At 34.5% G+C, this 12,037-nt stretch overlaps 1 protein-coding gene across 1 annotated transcript in view; it reads right to left on the reverse strand.

Annotated features, from left to right (window-relative positions):
- The window catches only part of PPFIA2 (PTPRF interacting protein alpha 2), a 325,682-nt gene that overhangs the window by 74,519 nt on the left and 239,126 nt on the right, over positions 1-12,037 (reverse strand). The window contains exon 7 of the mRNA XM_082777242.1: positions 5,285-5,401. Within this exon, the coding sequence (XP_082633368.1) occupies positions 5,285-5,401 (117 nt within the window). The remainder of the gene's footprint in view (positions 1-5,284; positions 5,402-12,037) is intronic.

The raw sequence follows: 12,037 nt of genomic DNA on the forward strand, positions 1-12,037 counted from the left end.
CAGAGAAATAATTTCCAGGTGCTTTGTTAGAAGCCTAGTTAGCTGCCCAAACCAAGCCATACACAGGCTTGCAGGCATGGAGACTCCTTGCTATAAGCCACCCAGCAAAGTCAGCTAGCACAAAGCTTGGAGTAAAATAGATAGTAAGACTTCAAAGCAGTATTTTAACAGGCCTGATATAGGGGTTTCCGTTAGGTGAAAGGAAAAATAAGTTTCCACGACTGAAAGACAAGTTAATTTATATTGAACAGACAAAAAAGAGCTGACAGAAAGTCAGATTTATCATGTAAATAATGTAAAAGTAATGTAGCTTTTCAGTATCATAAAATGTCTATGCCATAGCAATGAGCACTAAATATTCATAATCATACAAACATACTCAGCTACTGAGCAGAACAGTACTCACAGAATATTTGCCTAAAGCCTCTTTCACAGAGAATATTGCATATTATTCCACTAGGGATACTCCCAGCATAGGCCTGACTCCTTAGATTTATAAAGACTTTTAGTCCCAGCTGCAGCATTTTTCCCATTTTTCTTTTTGTTCTGAAAATTCCTTATCTTTCCAGTTGCGTCAAGCCATCAATCTTCATTAAGACTCCCTCAGCACACACTTTTTAAATTAGGGTATCAATATTAATCCAGAAAGGGTCTATTAGAAAGATATCTGTCTATTAGAAAGCCCAAAAGATACTGCTTGGAAACTAACCCATCATCTGATTTTTTTTTAATTTTTATTTATTTTTTTTTTTTCTGACATGTATTACTTTTTAAATTTAGAATGCTTTGGGATAAAGATTGTGTCTCCCACTATTTTATTTTTATACATCATGCTACGTCATTACATTTAAACAGCAAACAAGAAATCTTTACAACAAACTTTCTCTCTGTTACAAACATCCCTTTGATAATAAGTGTTAAATTCTTACAGTCTTCTTTAAAACGCTACTTATAATGAGGGCTGCCTGTGCCCTGCCTTCACTCCATTCTTTGCTGCTCCACTATGCTGCCAATTAAAATGAAAGAGTAAAGGAGCACACATGAAATAAATTAGTGAGTAGAAGCTAGAAGTTTTCTTCTTCAGCTTGCTACAGACCAAAGTGATCAGAAGATCCAAAAATAGTCAAGTACAAGAAACGGAACAGATTCCAATAACTGCTATGTTAAAGAAACCTGCTATGTTTTAGATACTATTTCCTCTTAATATTATTTGATTTGCAAACTAATTTGATTAGCCTACTCTGAGTTTAGTTTGGCAAAATATTTTTTATTCCTACAGGATGCAATGTCTATAACTGTTGTCAATTTTTTAACAGATTTTAGTATTTATAAACTGCAGGTGTTTCACTTAATTATTGGAATACATTAGTGTCATGAAAAAGAAGAAAAAAATGTGATTCTTAAATGAGGTGAATGTGAGTGCCTAAGGCATAGGATGAGGCACTATACTTGTTTAATACAGGAAAAAGTAATTATATACAGGTCTGAATTCCTTGTAAAGGAACACAGGTTTTATATATATACAGGTTATAGGTACCTGTATAGGTTATATATACAGGTTATAAGTATTGATGTGGGATGTATATATATAAAGGCAATAAATAGGAACAAATTGACTTTGTTTTTTGCCAGTGTTTATAGGCTGTGGTTACAGAGCAATTAAGCAATTAAATTTAAAAATAGGAACAGTGCTTTTTCAAGGAGAAACATCCTGATCTACACTGCACGTACACACTTAGCTTATGTGCCTTCAGTGTAATGATATCTGCATAAAATTGCTTAGTCAGGCAGGAGCCATCCTTTGCATACAAGGTGTCTGTGAGAATAAAAATAATAATTCCCCACATAAATTAATCTCTGATAAAACTCTATTAACTTCAGAAGGATTATAGCAATGACTTGTTATATGTTTGAATTAAAAGTTGTAGCATGGAACTTACTCTGGAATACTGTCCAATATGGGCCAGAAATAGGCAATGAATTTTGAAACACACTGTTATAAGTGAAGGACATGCTATAATGGTTGATATGTAAGGTATACAAACATCAGAAAATGACATGTTTTCCAAAGTAATTTCAATCCTTCTCAATTTGCACATGAAAATTTCTGAAAACATTCCACTTTAATGAATAACTCATTTCCCATGACTTGTATGAATGCTAAAATAAGTATCAGCAAGGAATAATGACCTTATTTGAAAATGAGCTACTCAGTGTCTTATTTTGGGGGGTCCAGAAAGCACCACATAATGGCACCATAGTTTATAGCAAGAAATGAGAACACACTGTGCCTGCTATCAGTATCTGAGACTCGTTCTTATTTCTTGCTCCAGTTACGTATGGTAAATGGTGCCTGAAATTCAATCACAAGCTCAGGTACACCAATATTTAATGAATATTTTAGCAAGGAAAATCTTACTTTTAGGGTATTTTGACCAATTTTCCTTCAAACTGAAAGCAATTTGGGGCAAAAGAAGTTTGGACTTTTCAAGATCATATCTGAAAGTGATTTACTCTTTCTCTTCTTTTTCTTTTGTTTTCTAAAATAATAAATATACCTACTTAGTAATTCTCATTACTTCTATTTTACCATTATTTTCTTTTGAAATGTTTCAATTATACTTGAAAATCAGCCTCCATTTATGATTGCAATCCATCACCACTAATATGGTTTCTATTTCTTAAAGATTAACTATCTTGATTTACCTTACTGCTCAGTTTAAAAAATATCATTAAGCAGCCACTGCTTTATAGAAATCACTTTATGGTATATTAGAACAATTTCTTTTTGAGCCAAATTTATCGTCTTATAAAAATGTATAAAAATGTAAAAAAAAAAAAAAAGTATAAAAATGTATAAAAGTGTAAGTGTAAAAAATGTAAATGTTACATGTGTAAATGTTACATGTATAAATGTAAAAAATGTATAAAAATGTCCCAGGAAAGTTCTTGGACTGTTCTTTAAATCCTCTTTCTAGGAAGTGCTTTAAAAATATTTAATAACTTCCTTCAGCACTTTTTCTAAGCACTGAAGTAATATAAAATATTTCCGTGTTGCTGTAAAATGCAGTCATATTTTTTTGTTTGTTTGTTTCATTTTTCTTTCTTTTCATGAGAATATACTAACCATTCAGCATAGCTGGAACCAACGATGACATGTTTTTCATAAATACACAAAAAGTTATTCCAGCTTCAGAATGGAGGTTAAATTTAGGACACACTTAAATCTCCTAAAAGAGTCTAGTCTGCATATTTTCCAGGGCTGACTAACTCTTTCTGCAGATAACTTGTACCTGAGAGATCCTCTAATGACCTATATCTGTTTGGTACTAACTGTTGTCACAATCTGAGCAAGCTCTACTTCACTGTACATTTTACCATGTATGTGCCTCCTGAGAAGTCCAAATAGTGCTGAAGGTATTATTTAAGTTTTACCTATATATCAGCTGTGAAAAGTGGAAACCTGAAATGTAGGAACTACTCTGTCTGACTGAAACTGAACCCTGGTCTCCTGAATTAAGAGATGGTACAAACCATTACATCATAGTTTATTGGCCTTCATCCCTACAGCTGAAGTTGACGGACATTTTAAAAGTAATGTTTAGTGTACAGGCTTAAACTGAAGTATTTTTCAAAGTGAGGACTTCTATTTACGAACTAAGAAGGAATTAATGGTGGGCACAAAGGTAATGTTAGAAATTTAGAAAGTAACTAGTGCAGATGATGTGAATTGGAATGGAAAGGAATGGAACACAAAGGAACAGAAAGGAATGAAAAGGAATGGAATAGAACAGAGTAGAGTAGAGTAGTTCAGTTGAAAGGGACCTACAGAGGTCACCAAGTTCAACTGCCTGACCACTTCAGGGCTAAGCACAAGTTAGAGCATGTTATTGAGAGCATTGTCTAAACGTCTTTTGAACGCTGACAGACTTGGGGCATCAACCACCTCTCTAGGAAGCCTGTTCCAGTGTTTGGTCACCCTCATGGTAAGAAATTTTTCCTAATATCTGGTCTGAACCTCCTTGCTGCAGCTTTGTAACATTCCCACACTGCCTAACTGGCAGATCCAGCGTCAACATAGCATCTTGTGCTCTCCATATTCATAATAATGCTTTCATTACTATAAGGAGCAAAAGAACAAGCCTTTAATTCATCTCAACAAGAAAAATTTAGGTAGTTTCAGGAAGGTGAGGTGGATTATTATTATTAAATCGTGGATGTGTCAAACGGTAAGATTTTTCAAGGAAGAAGAAAAAAAGTGAACAGTATTTATTTACTAAATGTTTCTCAACCACATAGATAACTTGAAAAATACATCTACATAGTAATCTGCAAAACATATAAACTAATGCCTGCAGTGCAAGTACACTCTAATAAATTGGATTACCTATAAACTAAATAAGTAATAATGTGTATTATTTTTCTAAGTATGATTTATGCCACTGTTCATCACATGTCATTATAAAAAATACACAATTAGAGATCCAAGCAGCAACTTTACTCAATTCAACTGTCTGCAAAATGTTATATTATGCTTGCATATTTATTTAATAACTGTGAATCAAGAGAAGATATGCAACTTTTTTATCCATCTGGAAAACTAAGATTCAGAGGAAACCCTTATTTCTAAATCAGATACTCTCTAACTTGTCTTTGTCATTCAACCTTAAATGGGCAAATAGCCTAACTTCTATACAGCTATTTTGTATTGAAAAAATGTTAATTAATAAGCTCTTCACTTTTCTCTGTATGAGCAAGGATATAAACCTGCAACATGTCAATGCATAACACAGAGGAAAACATGTTTTTCTAGTTTTTAGGTCTCTTTGTCATTCCCTGATGGACTATATTGGCAGCAGTTTTTGCATATATGCCCTTTATGCATATATGCCCTAGTATATATATACAATTATACCTTGCTCTTCTGCCTATGACATAGGGAGGACCACTCAGCAGGAGTTATTATCCTTAACTGCAGCATTTTGCAAAACAAACAAACAAACAAACAAATAAAATAAAAGTTTACTATAATCTGTAGGCTAATTCAATATCTGATCAAAGAGCTAAGACCTGCCCATTTGCACTTGCTTTTCACGTGAACAAATTCATTGTTTGACATTAGTTTCAGTGGGCAGACAATATTGTAAATGGAAGTCCCATGAAATATTCATATTATACTTACAATATATTCACATTACACTTACACTATATTCACATTACAGTGTTAAACTGAATCAGTTCTTATATAGATTGTGTGCTCCAGTGAAAACTAGTATTTTATTACCTTTTCATGAACCTTTTGCCCTGGCTCCATTCCTTCAATATGCTCTGATTCAGCAGGCCCTTCACCAGCTGCAATTTTCCTTTGAATGTGTGCATTTTGTTCGCGCAAAGCTACAATCTGCAAAAGATAGAAAGGAAATGGTCATATGTATAAGAAAACCAAAAATCACTTAGCAGGCAGTTTGTTAAATCTAGTGACATTTTGATACCAAATTGGCCATTTGTAGCATCTGCAATATTAGGTCTATACATGCAGAGAGGTTTTAAAAAAACAAACACAGCAAACAAGCAAACAAACTTATATTATTAATGATTAAGGAGCATTAAGGATACAAAGGAATGACAGAATGTCAGGATATTCAACATTATGTCTTGCTTTATCTTCTATCTTTATTATTCTTTCACATTGAACACAATGGTTACCAAACTAGCATTCAGTATTGATAAAACTCAGTAGTACTGCTTCCGAGAAATAAGAACATACATATTCGTTATATTTATGTGTTTATGTTTATGCAATCCAGCTTAACATACCTCTTACAAAGTATGTCTTGTCTTCAGTAAGCTTTTCAACTACCTACATATTATTTAACCCTATAAGGCAACAATATTTGATATAATTCTTAGTGGTTTTCATGTTAAATTCTGTTTTGAAAAAGAAAAGGGTAATATTCTTGAGGATGAAGTCATATGTGCTTAAATTAAATTAACAGAAGACATTAATAAAAATAAATGTGCATGAATACCATCATAATTATTGAAAACTGGACAGTCAGAACCTTCAGTTCAAGTCCAAGTACTACCTCCTAAGATATGATAAAACATATCACATAGTTTTTTCCTCATTAGCTTCTGAATGTGGTCCTCAAATTTTTAGATTACTTTTCTAAATCACTATTACAGACATTATTTTCCTATTTAGCACACTTGCAAAGCTTTTGAACCAGACCACAGTAACATATTTCAACGTCACTTGAATCTGAAGTGAGTGTAAAATTGCAGGGATGTTAGTACTCCCATAATTAAGTCCTAAGATAGCTTTTTATCTTAAGTCTAAATTTGGATCCCTACTAGCCTTGCCAAACTCAGTCAAATAAATTGAAAATTCACAATAATATATATATATATATTCTTTTAGAAGAATGAAAAAGAGTTGTGGATTTAAATTTAAATCTAGAATACTAGTTCTCTAGCTGGAACTTTCTAAATGTTGTGGCTTAATACGATGAAGATACCCTAAAACCTAAAAAATGTTCCTTAACCTTGCTTTCTTCTCACAGGCATGTTGGTCTCTACAGACCTTTGTACAGTTCTCTACTTCCTGAGAAGCTATTCATTACCTCATTATAATTCCAGGCTTTAGATAACTAATTTACTGTGAACACAATATAAGAGTGATTTTGTAGTTGACAGCTCAGGGTGCCTCAGAGCTTGGAAGTAGAACATTGCTGGGTGTGTTACTATACTATAAGCCATTGTTACTATTAATGTGTATCTTATACTATAAATTACAAGAAGAATATTCTGGGTACATTTCCTACACGTAAAAACTTTTTCTTGAAATCCTGGCCTGTGACCCCACAACAGAGCATACTCAGGGCAAAAATGCCCTTAGGTATCCTGTATCATCCATTGGCTTAAGGCACAAATACAATAGCTGAGCTGAAAATCTTGAATTTATCTGGCTGGCACAGAGCAGGATAACTGAAAAGCTAAAGTGCTGAATGCTGAGATTAAAGTGGTTATCTGATCCCTTCTGTAAAAGTTGGAGAGAGAAACACTGTCAGCAGGTCTTCTGTGTCTGAAAGAGGTGGGATGAACAACATGCATATCTTTTCTCCTGACTGAAAACCTGTGATTATCTTAAATTTAGGTGCTTGCATTATGATGGCTAAATAGAGGCAAAATTAATTCCATCAAGGAAGTAAAGAAATTTAAGGAAAAAGATCATGTTATGAACCAAAAGTATGCTGCTAGTATAGTATACTGTAGTATAGCATTACTATACTGTATATACGATATATTCCTATACTATACCATTGTTATACTGTATATACAGTATATACCATGTATTATTATGCTATATATACCTAGAGGTGCTGGTTGACTGGAAGCGTGTCATGAGCTGTCGATGTGTGCTTGCTGCACAGAAAGCCAACTGTATCCTGGGCTGCATCAAAAGAAGCATGGCCAGCAGGTCGAGGAAGGTGATTCTCCCCCTGACTCTGCTCCTGTGAGATCTCAGTCTTGTTTTAGCTCTGGGACCAGAGCACAAAAAGGAAATAGACATATTGGAACAAGTCCAGAGGAGGCCCACAAAGATGACCAGAGGGCTGGAGCAGCTTCCCTGTGAAGAGAGGCTGAGAGAGTTGGGGTTGCTCAGCCTGGAGTAGAGAAGGCTCCAGGGAGATCTTATAGCTGCCTTCCAGTACCTAAAGGTGGCCTACAGGAAAGCTGGAAAGGGACACCTTGTCAGGGATTGCAGTGACAGAACAATGAATAATGGCTTTAAACTAAAAAAGAGTAGGTTTAGATTAGAGATTAGGAGGAAATTCTTCACTGTGAGGGTGGTGAGATACTGGAACAGGTTGCCCAGAGCAGCTGTGGATGCCCCATCCATAGAAGTGTTCAAAGCTAAGTTGGATGGGAGCAACCTGGTCCAGCGTGAGGTGTTCCTGTTGTGGCAGGGGATTGGAATTAGATGATCTTTAGGGTCCATTCCAACTCAAACCATTCTATGATTCTATAATACAGTATAGTTGGTCTTGCCCACTCCTCAGATGTGGTGGGGAAAATTGCTCCAGTTACCTCATGGATGCTTTTTTTCCTCTCAGTGTGTATAACAGTACAGACAAATAAACTTAGTTATATGCTTTCAAAAGTATAAGGCCTCTATGTAGGCTAAATAAAATACTATTCTGATTTTTAAATAGTTGCATAATCAATTTCTCTATTGACTTTTTCTTCAATGTTTTTGTTATTTAAATGGTATTTAAAACCATCTGCCAGTAAAGGATTTAAATGTAATTACTGTAATCACCTTGTTTTAATTTTGTTTTCCATGGAATATACACTTGTATGTAGAGATATAAAGATATTTAAATTAATTAATAAACACACAAAGCTAAAATATTACAGGTGTTTATTTCTGTAGGATTCTTTCTGATATTTAAAACAGTGAAATATTTTTTACTTGATTATTTCATTTTTATACTTCAAAGTTTTTAATTTATTATTAACTTTACGAATTTTAGAACTAGTTAATTTTTGTGGATAACAGAAGCTCTAAACAACATATATAGTGTTATACAGTCCCCTAAAAACAGCAAGGAGCTGGATCACTTACAGAATGTTAGATCTTTTTTGGCGTCAAAATGTCAAAGATTTCAGGCCTTTGAAAAGCTAGTTTTTATATACTTTTCCTACCTTAAACTATTGAACTTGTTTCTTTGATCTTTCAACATTGAAACAAATCTGTTCTAGCCAATTAAACTCCGATTCCCATTTTTTACTTTGCTACAGCTGACAGACCTACAAGGTTTTTATTTTTATTATTTTTATATTTTTCTTAAATTGAAATAGTCCAGTCAAAAATGTGTTTCTTTCTACATGGATGGTATGATAAGCCAAACTTCTTGTGAACATATTATGTCAGTTTTCCATCCAGCTCTTATCTAAGTCTTTCAGAGAACAGTGAAACTGACTACTTGGATGTCCTCCTACATTATTTTATCATAACAGTCTATATTTAAACAATGTTGAATATCAGATTTCAGTCTACTGAGAACATAATTTAAACTCCCAGTCCATCTTTTGACTTTGCTTTAATTTTGAGAGAGAGAGCTTATGTGAAGGTTTAATTAATGTCTATCATTTTATATGGTAATAATTAGGTGTAGCACATGGAAAAAAGGATGCTTAGAGATTGGGGTGGTTTCCTATGCTGTTTACCTAAATGGAATTTAAATCCTAATTCATAAGCATAAATGCACTTTTTTTTTTTTTTTTTTCCAAATTATATTTCTAATTTATATTAATTTCAACACAGCATTTCAGAAGCCACTGGTTAGACATTTAAGAGACATTTAAATGAGATGATTGATTGAAATTATTTTAATTGTACTATGATGGAATAATGACAGGATTTGTCATTATTAATATTTTATTTTAGTTACAGGGATAGAAATGCATGTGAATTTTCTTGACATTTTATATATAACTTCTGAAAAGAATTATAATGGTAATCACTCTTGTGTATCATCAGGATCTTGTATTAACAATACATTGTACTTCTTTCATTCTTTGAGGGAGGAAAGACATAGCATGGAATGTACACCTGCAAAATCTTTTCATTAAAAAACAAATTGAACCTTTTGTGAATCTGAGTAAAAGCTAGGTATTATGAAAAGAGAATTTGTCATGGGACATTTAAAACCAAACAAAGGCAATTATGTCATATTTTATGTGCTCCTCAAAGCAGGTTTAGAAAGGATGCCCCTCATTCAATGGGGATCACCAGAATGCCTGCTGTAAATTGTAAGAACAGAACTTGCATAAAAACTTCAGATATGTCAAAATATTAATTTTAATTGTATTTCTTCTTGAGTAAAAATAAATCTTTTAATAATTCTGTTCAAAAGAGACTTTGAGTATTTAATTAGAAAACCACTGGATAGTTTCAAATTTTACTGTAATTTTAATGACTCTGTCAGCTGAGGTGTGACAGATTTAGGTGCAGTACTTTAAGACATTTGTGCCTACATCCTTGCAGTCTGAGTTTATCAGCAGGATATCAGAAGCAGCATAAGTGCATGCCCAGGAGATGCCATTCACAACTTTGCACTTGAACACAGTTTTGTGTGATGCAAGACCAGGAATGCTGATATCCAAGGCACAGAAATGCATTCTCCACTATGAGGGCAGGGAATGTTACAGTTTTGTATTGGTAGCTAAAAATGACTGCTTCCACTGTTCTAAGAGATCATATTTGGTTCTAAGCCTCTACTACCTACAGAAGTATCTCTATCACTTTCTTTGCTGTGATACTTAACTCCTTGTAATCTTTAATTCACTTGTCTTCATAACTGCCCTCACAATGGAAGATTAAAATACTAGTGGTCCAGATATCTCAAGAATGATATTTATGTTAGGAACACATTTTCTGTTGAAGACAGAGGGTAAATACTCTTCAAAGTGCAGAGGAAACCTATTCACAGGTTAAAGGGACAAATATTTGAAATTTATTATCAGATTGCTCCAATCTACAAAGTTATTGTAATTTACAAACCAAAAGCAAAACAAATTATCAAAGTGGTATCTTTCCATCCACTGCTTTCCTGCTTTTTTATCCCTCTCCTATGTAATCACTTGCAGCCTCATGATTGCTGAATAGTAGCAATTATAGTACTGCGTAGTGTACACTTACCTGCATTTTTTTTTGCATATATTCACAACACAGGATAAATTACTGTTAGGTTGCAAGACAGACAGCTCATGAAATCACAGGCAAAAACTCTGTATAGGTATATAAGTATTCAAACTGGTAAGAAAAGATTTCAATGGAAATCTCCCTTTATAATACAGTTGCAAGTGATCTGAACAAGCAGTTATATTTTTCCTATAAATCAAAAGTTTACTGAGATTTTTAATCTTTTTCTGGCAAAAAGATTAGCTATTTCTAGTCTATAAACATATTCCAACTGAAAACTTCCATTTTTAATGATGCCTAAGATGTACATGCCTGAAGACCTAACATTCATTCCCTGTGCATTTGTTTATGTTGAGTTACCTGGCCTGGCATAAGATAAGAAACCGGGCAGGAAAGGCAAAATCATGACCCAGTCAAAGAGTATTCCCTTAGACACAGAAGTGGTTCTTGTTGTTGGGGAGAGGCCATCACAGCCTTAGCACTGCTAGCTCAGTGGAGAGACTGGAGATCAAAATGGACTAATCTGCTAAAAGAGTTACAAGAGGCACTGGCAGCAATTGCCAGCTGAGGCAGCTGCTGGGAACCGATATTACATGAGGAATGGCTCTGCCATAAGAAAAGGATGGCTGAATGCCCAGGGCAAGCAGTGGGGGCCACAGCAGGTCTACCTCGAGGCCTGCCAGGCAATGCCAGGTCTGTGTTAGGTCTCTGGTATTTCATATCCACTTTCTCTGTGTAAATTTTGGCATAATAAAACATATTTTGCATGGAAGAAACCAATTCTAAGTTACATCACATTGTCACTGTTCGCAAGCTCCTGGAGGAAACCTTGCATGTGCCAAGCCACAGAGTCGCCCAGCTAAGAGCACAACAGCAGTTGCAACTGCAGGCCTGTACGAAGGCAGCTGGATCACAGGCTTTCACCGTGAGAAGCAGAGGTACCAACCCAGCACCTGCTGTGATGAAAAGTCATACTTGGAGCACTGCAAAATATTCTCTGAATTAGCAGCTTGATCCATGTTTCAGCAAGACCTGTTTGATTTCAGAACCTACAACTGTGATACAAGGCACCAACTTAGGTTATTTTGGCAGATGTTCAGATCCCTGCCATCTAAGCCTTCACAAGGAATCTTTTTCTTAATACAAACTTCTGAAAAGTCCTTCTGAAAAACACAGGGAGGATGTGTGTGTGACTTAACCACCTTCTCACCATTCACTAGACAACAGCAGCTCAAAGTCTGAGATTCACCAATTTTTGTCAAATAATGAAAACTTCACCTATATATTAAGGCAAAGAAACAAATTTTATTTTATGTCTCTTCCAAC

Source organism: Aythya marila (assembly GCF_965140915.1).
Source record: "Aythya marila genome assembly, chromosome: 1".
Classification (NCBI taxonomy): domain Eukaryota; kingdom Metazoa; phylum Chordata; class Aves; order Anseriformes; family Anatidae; genus Aythya; species Aythya marila.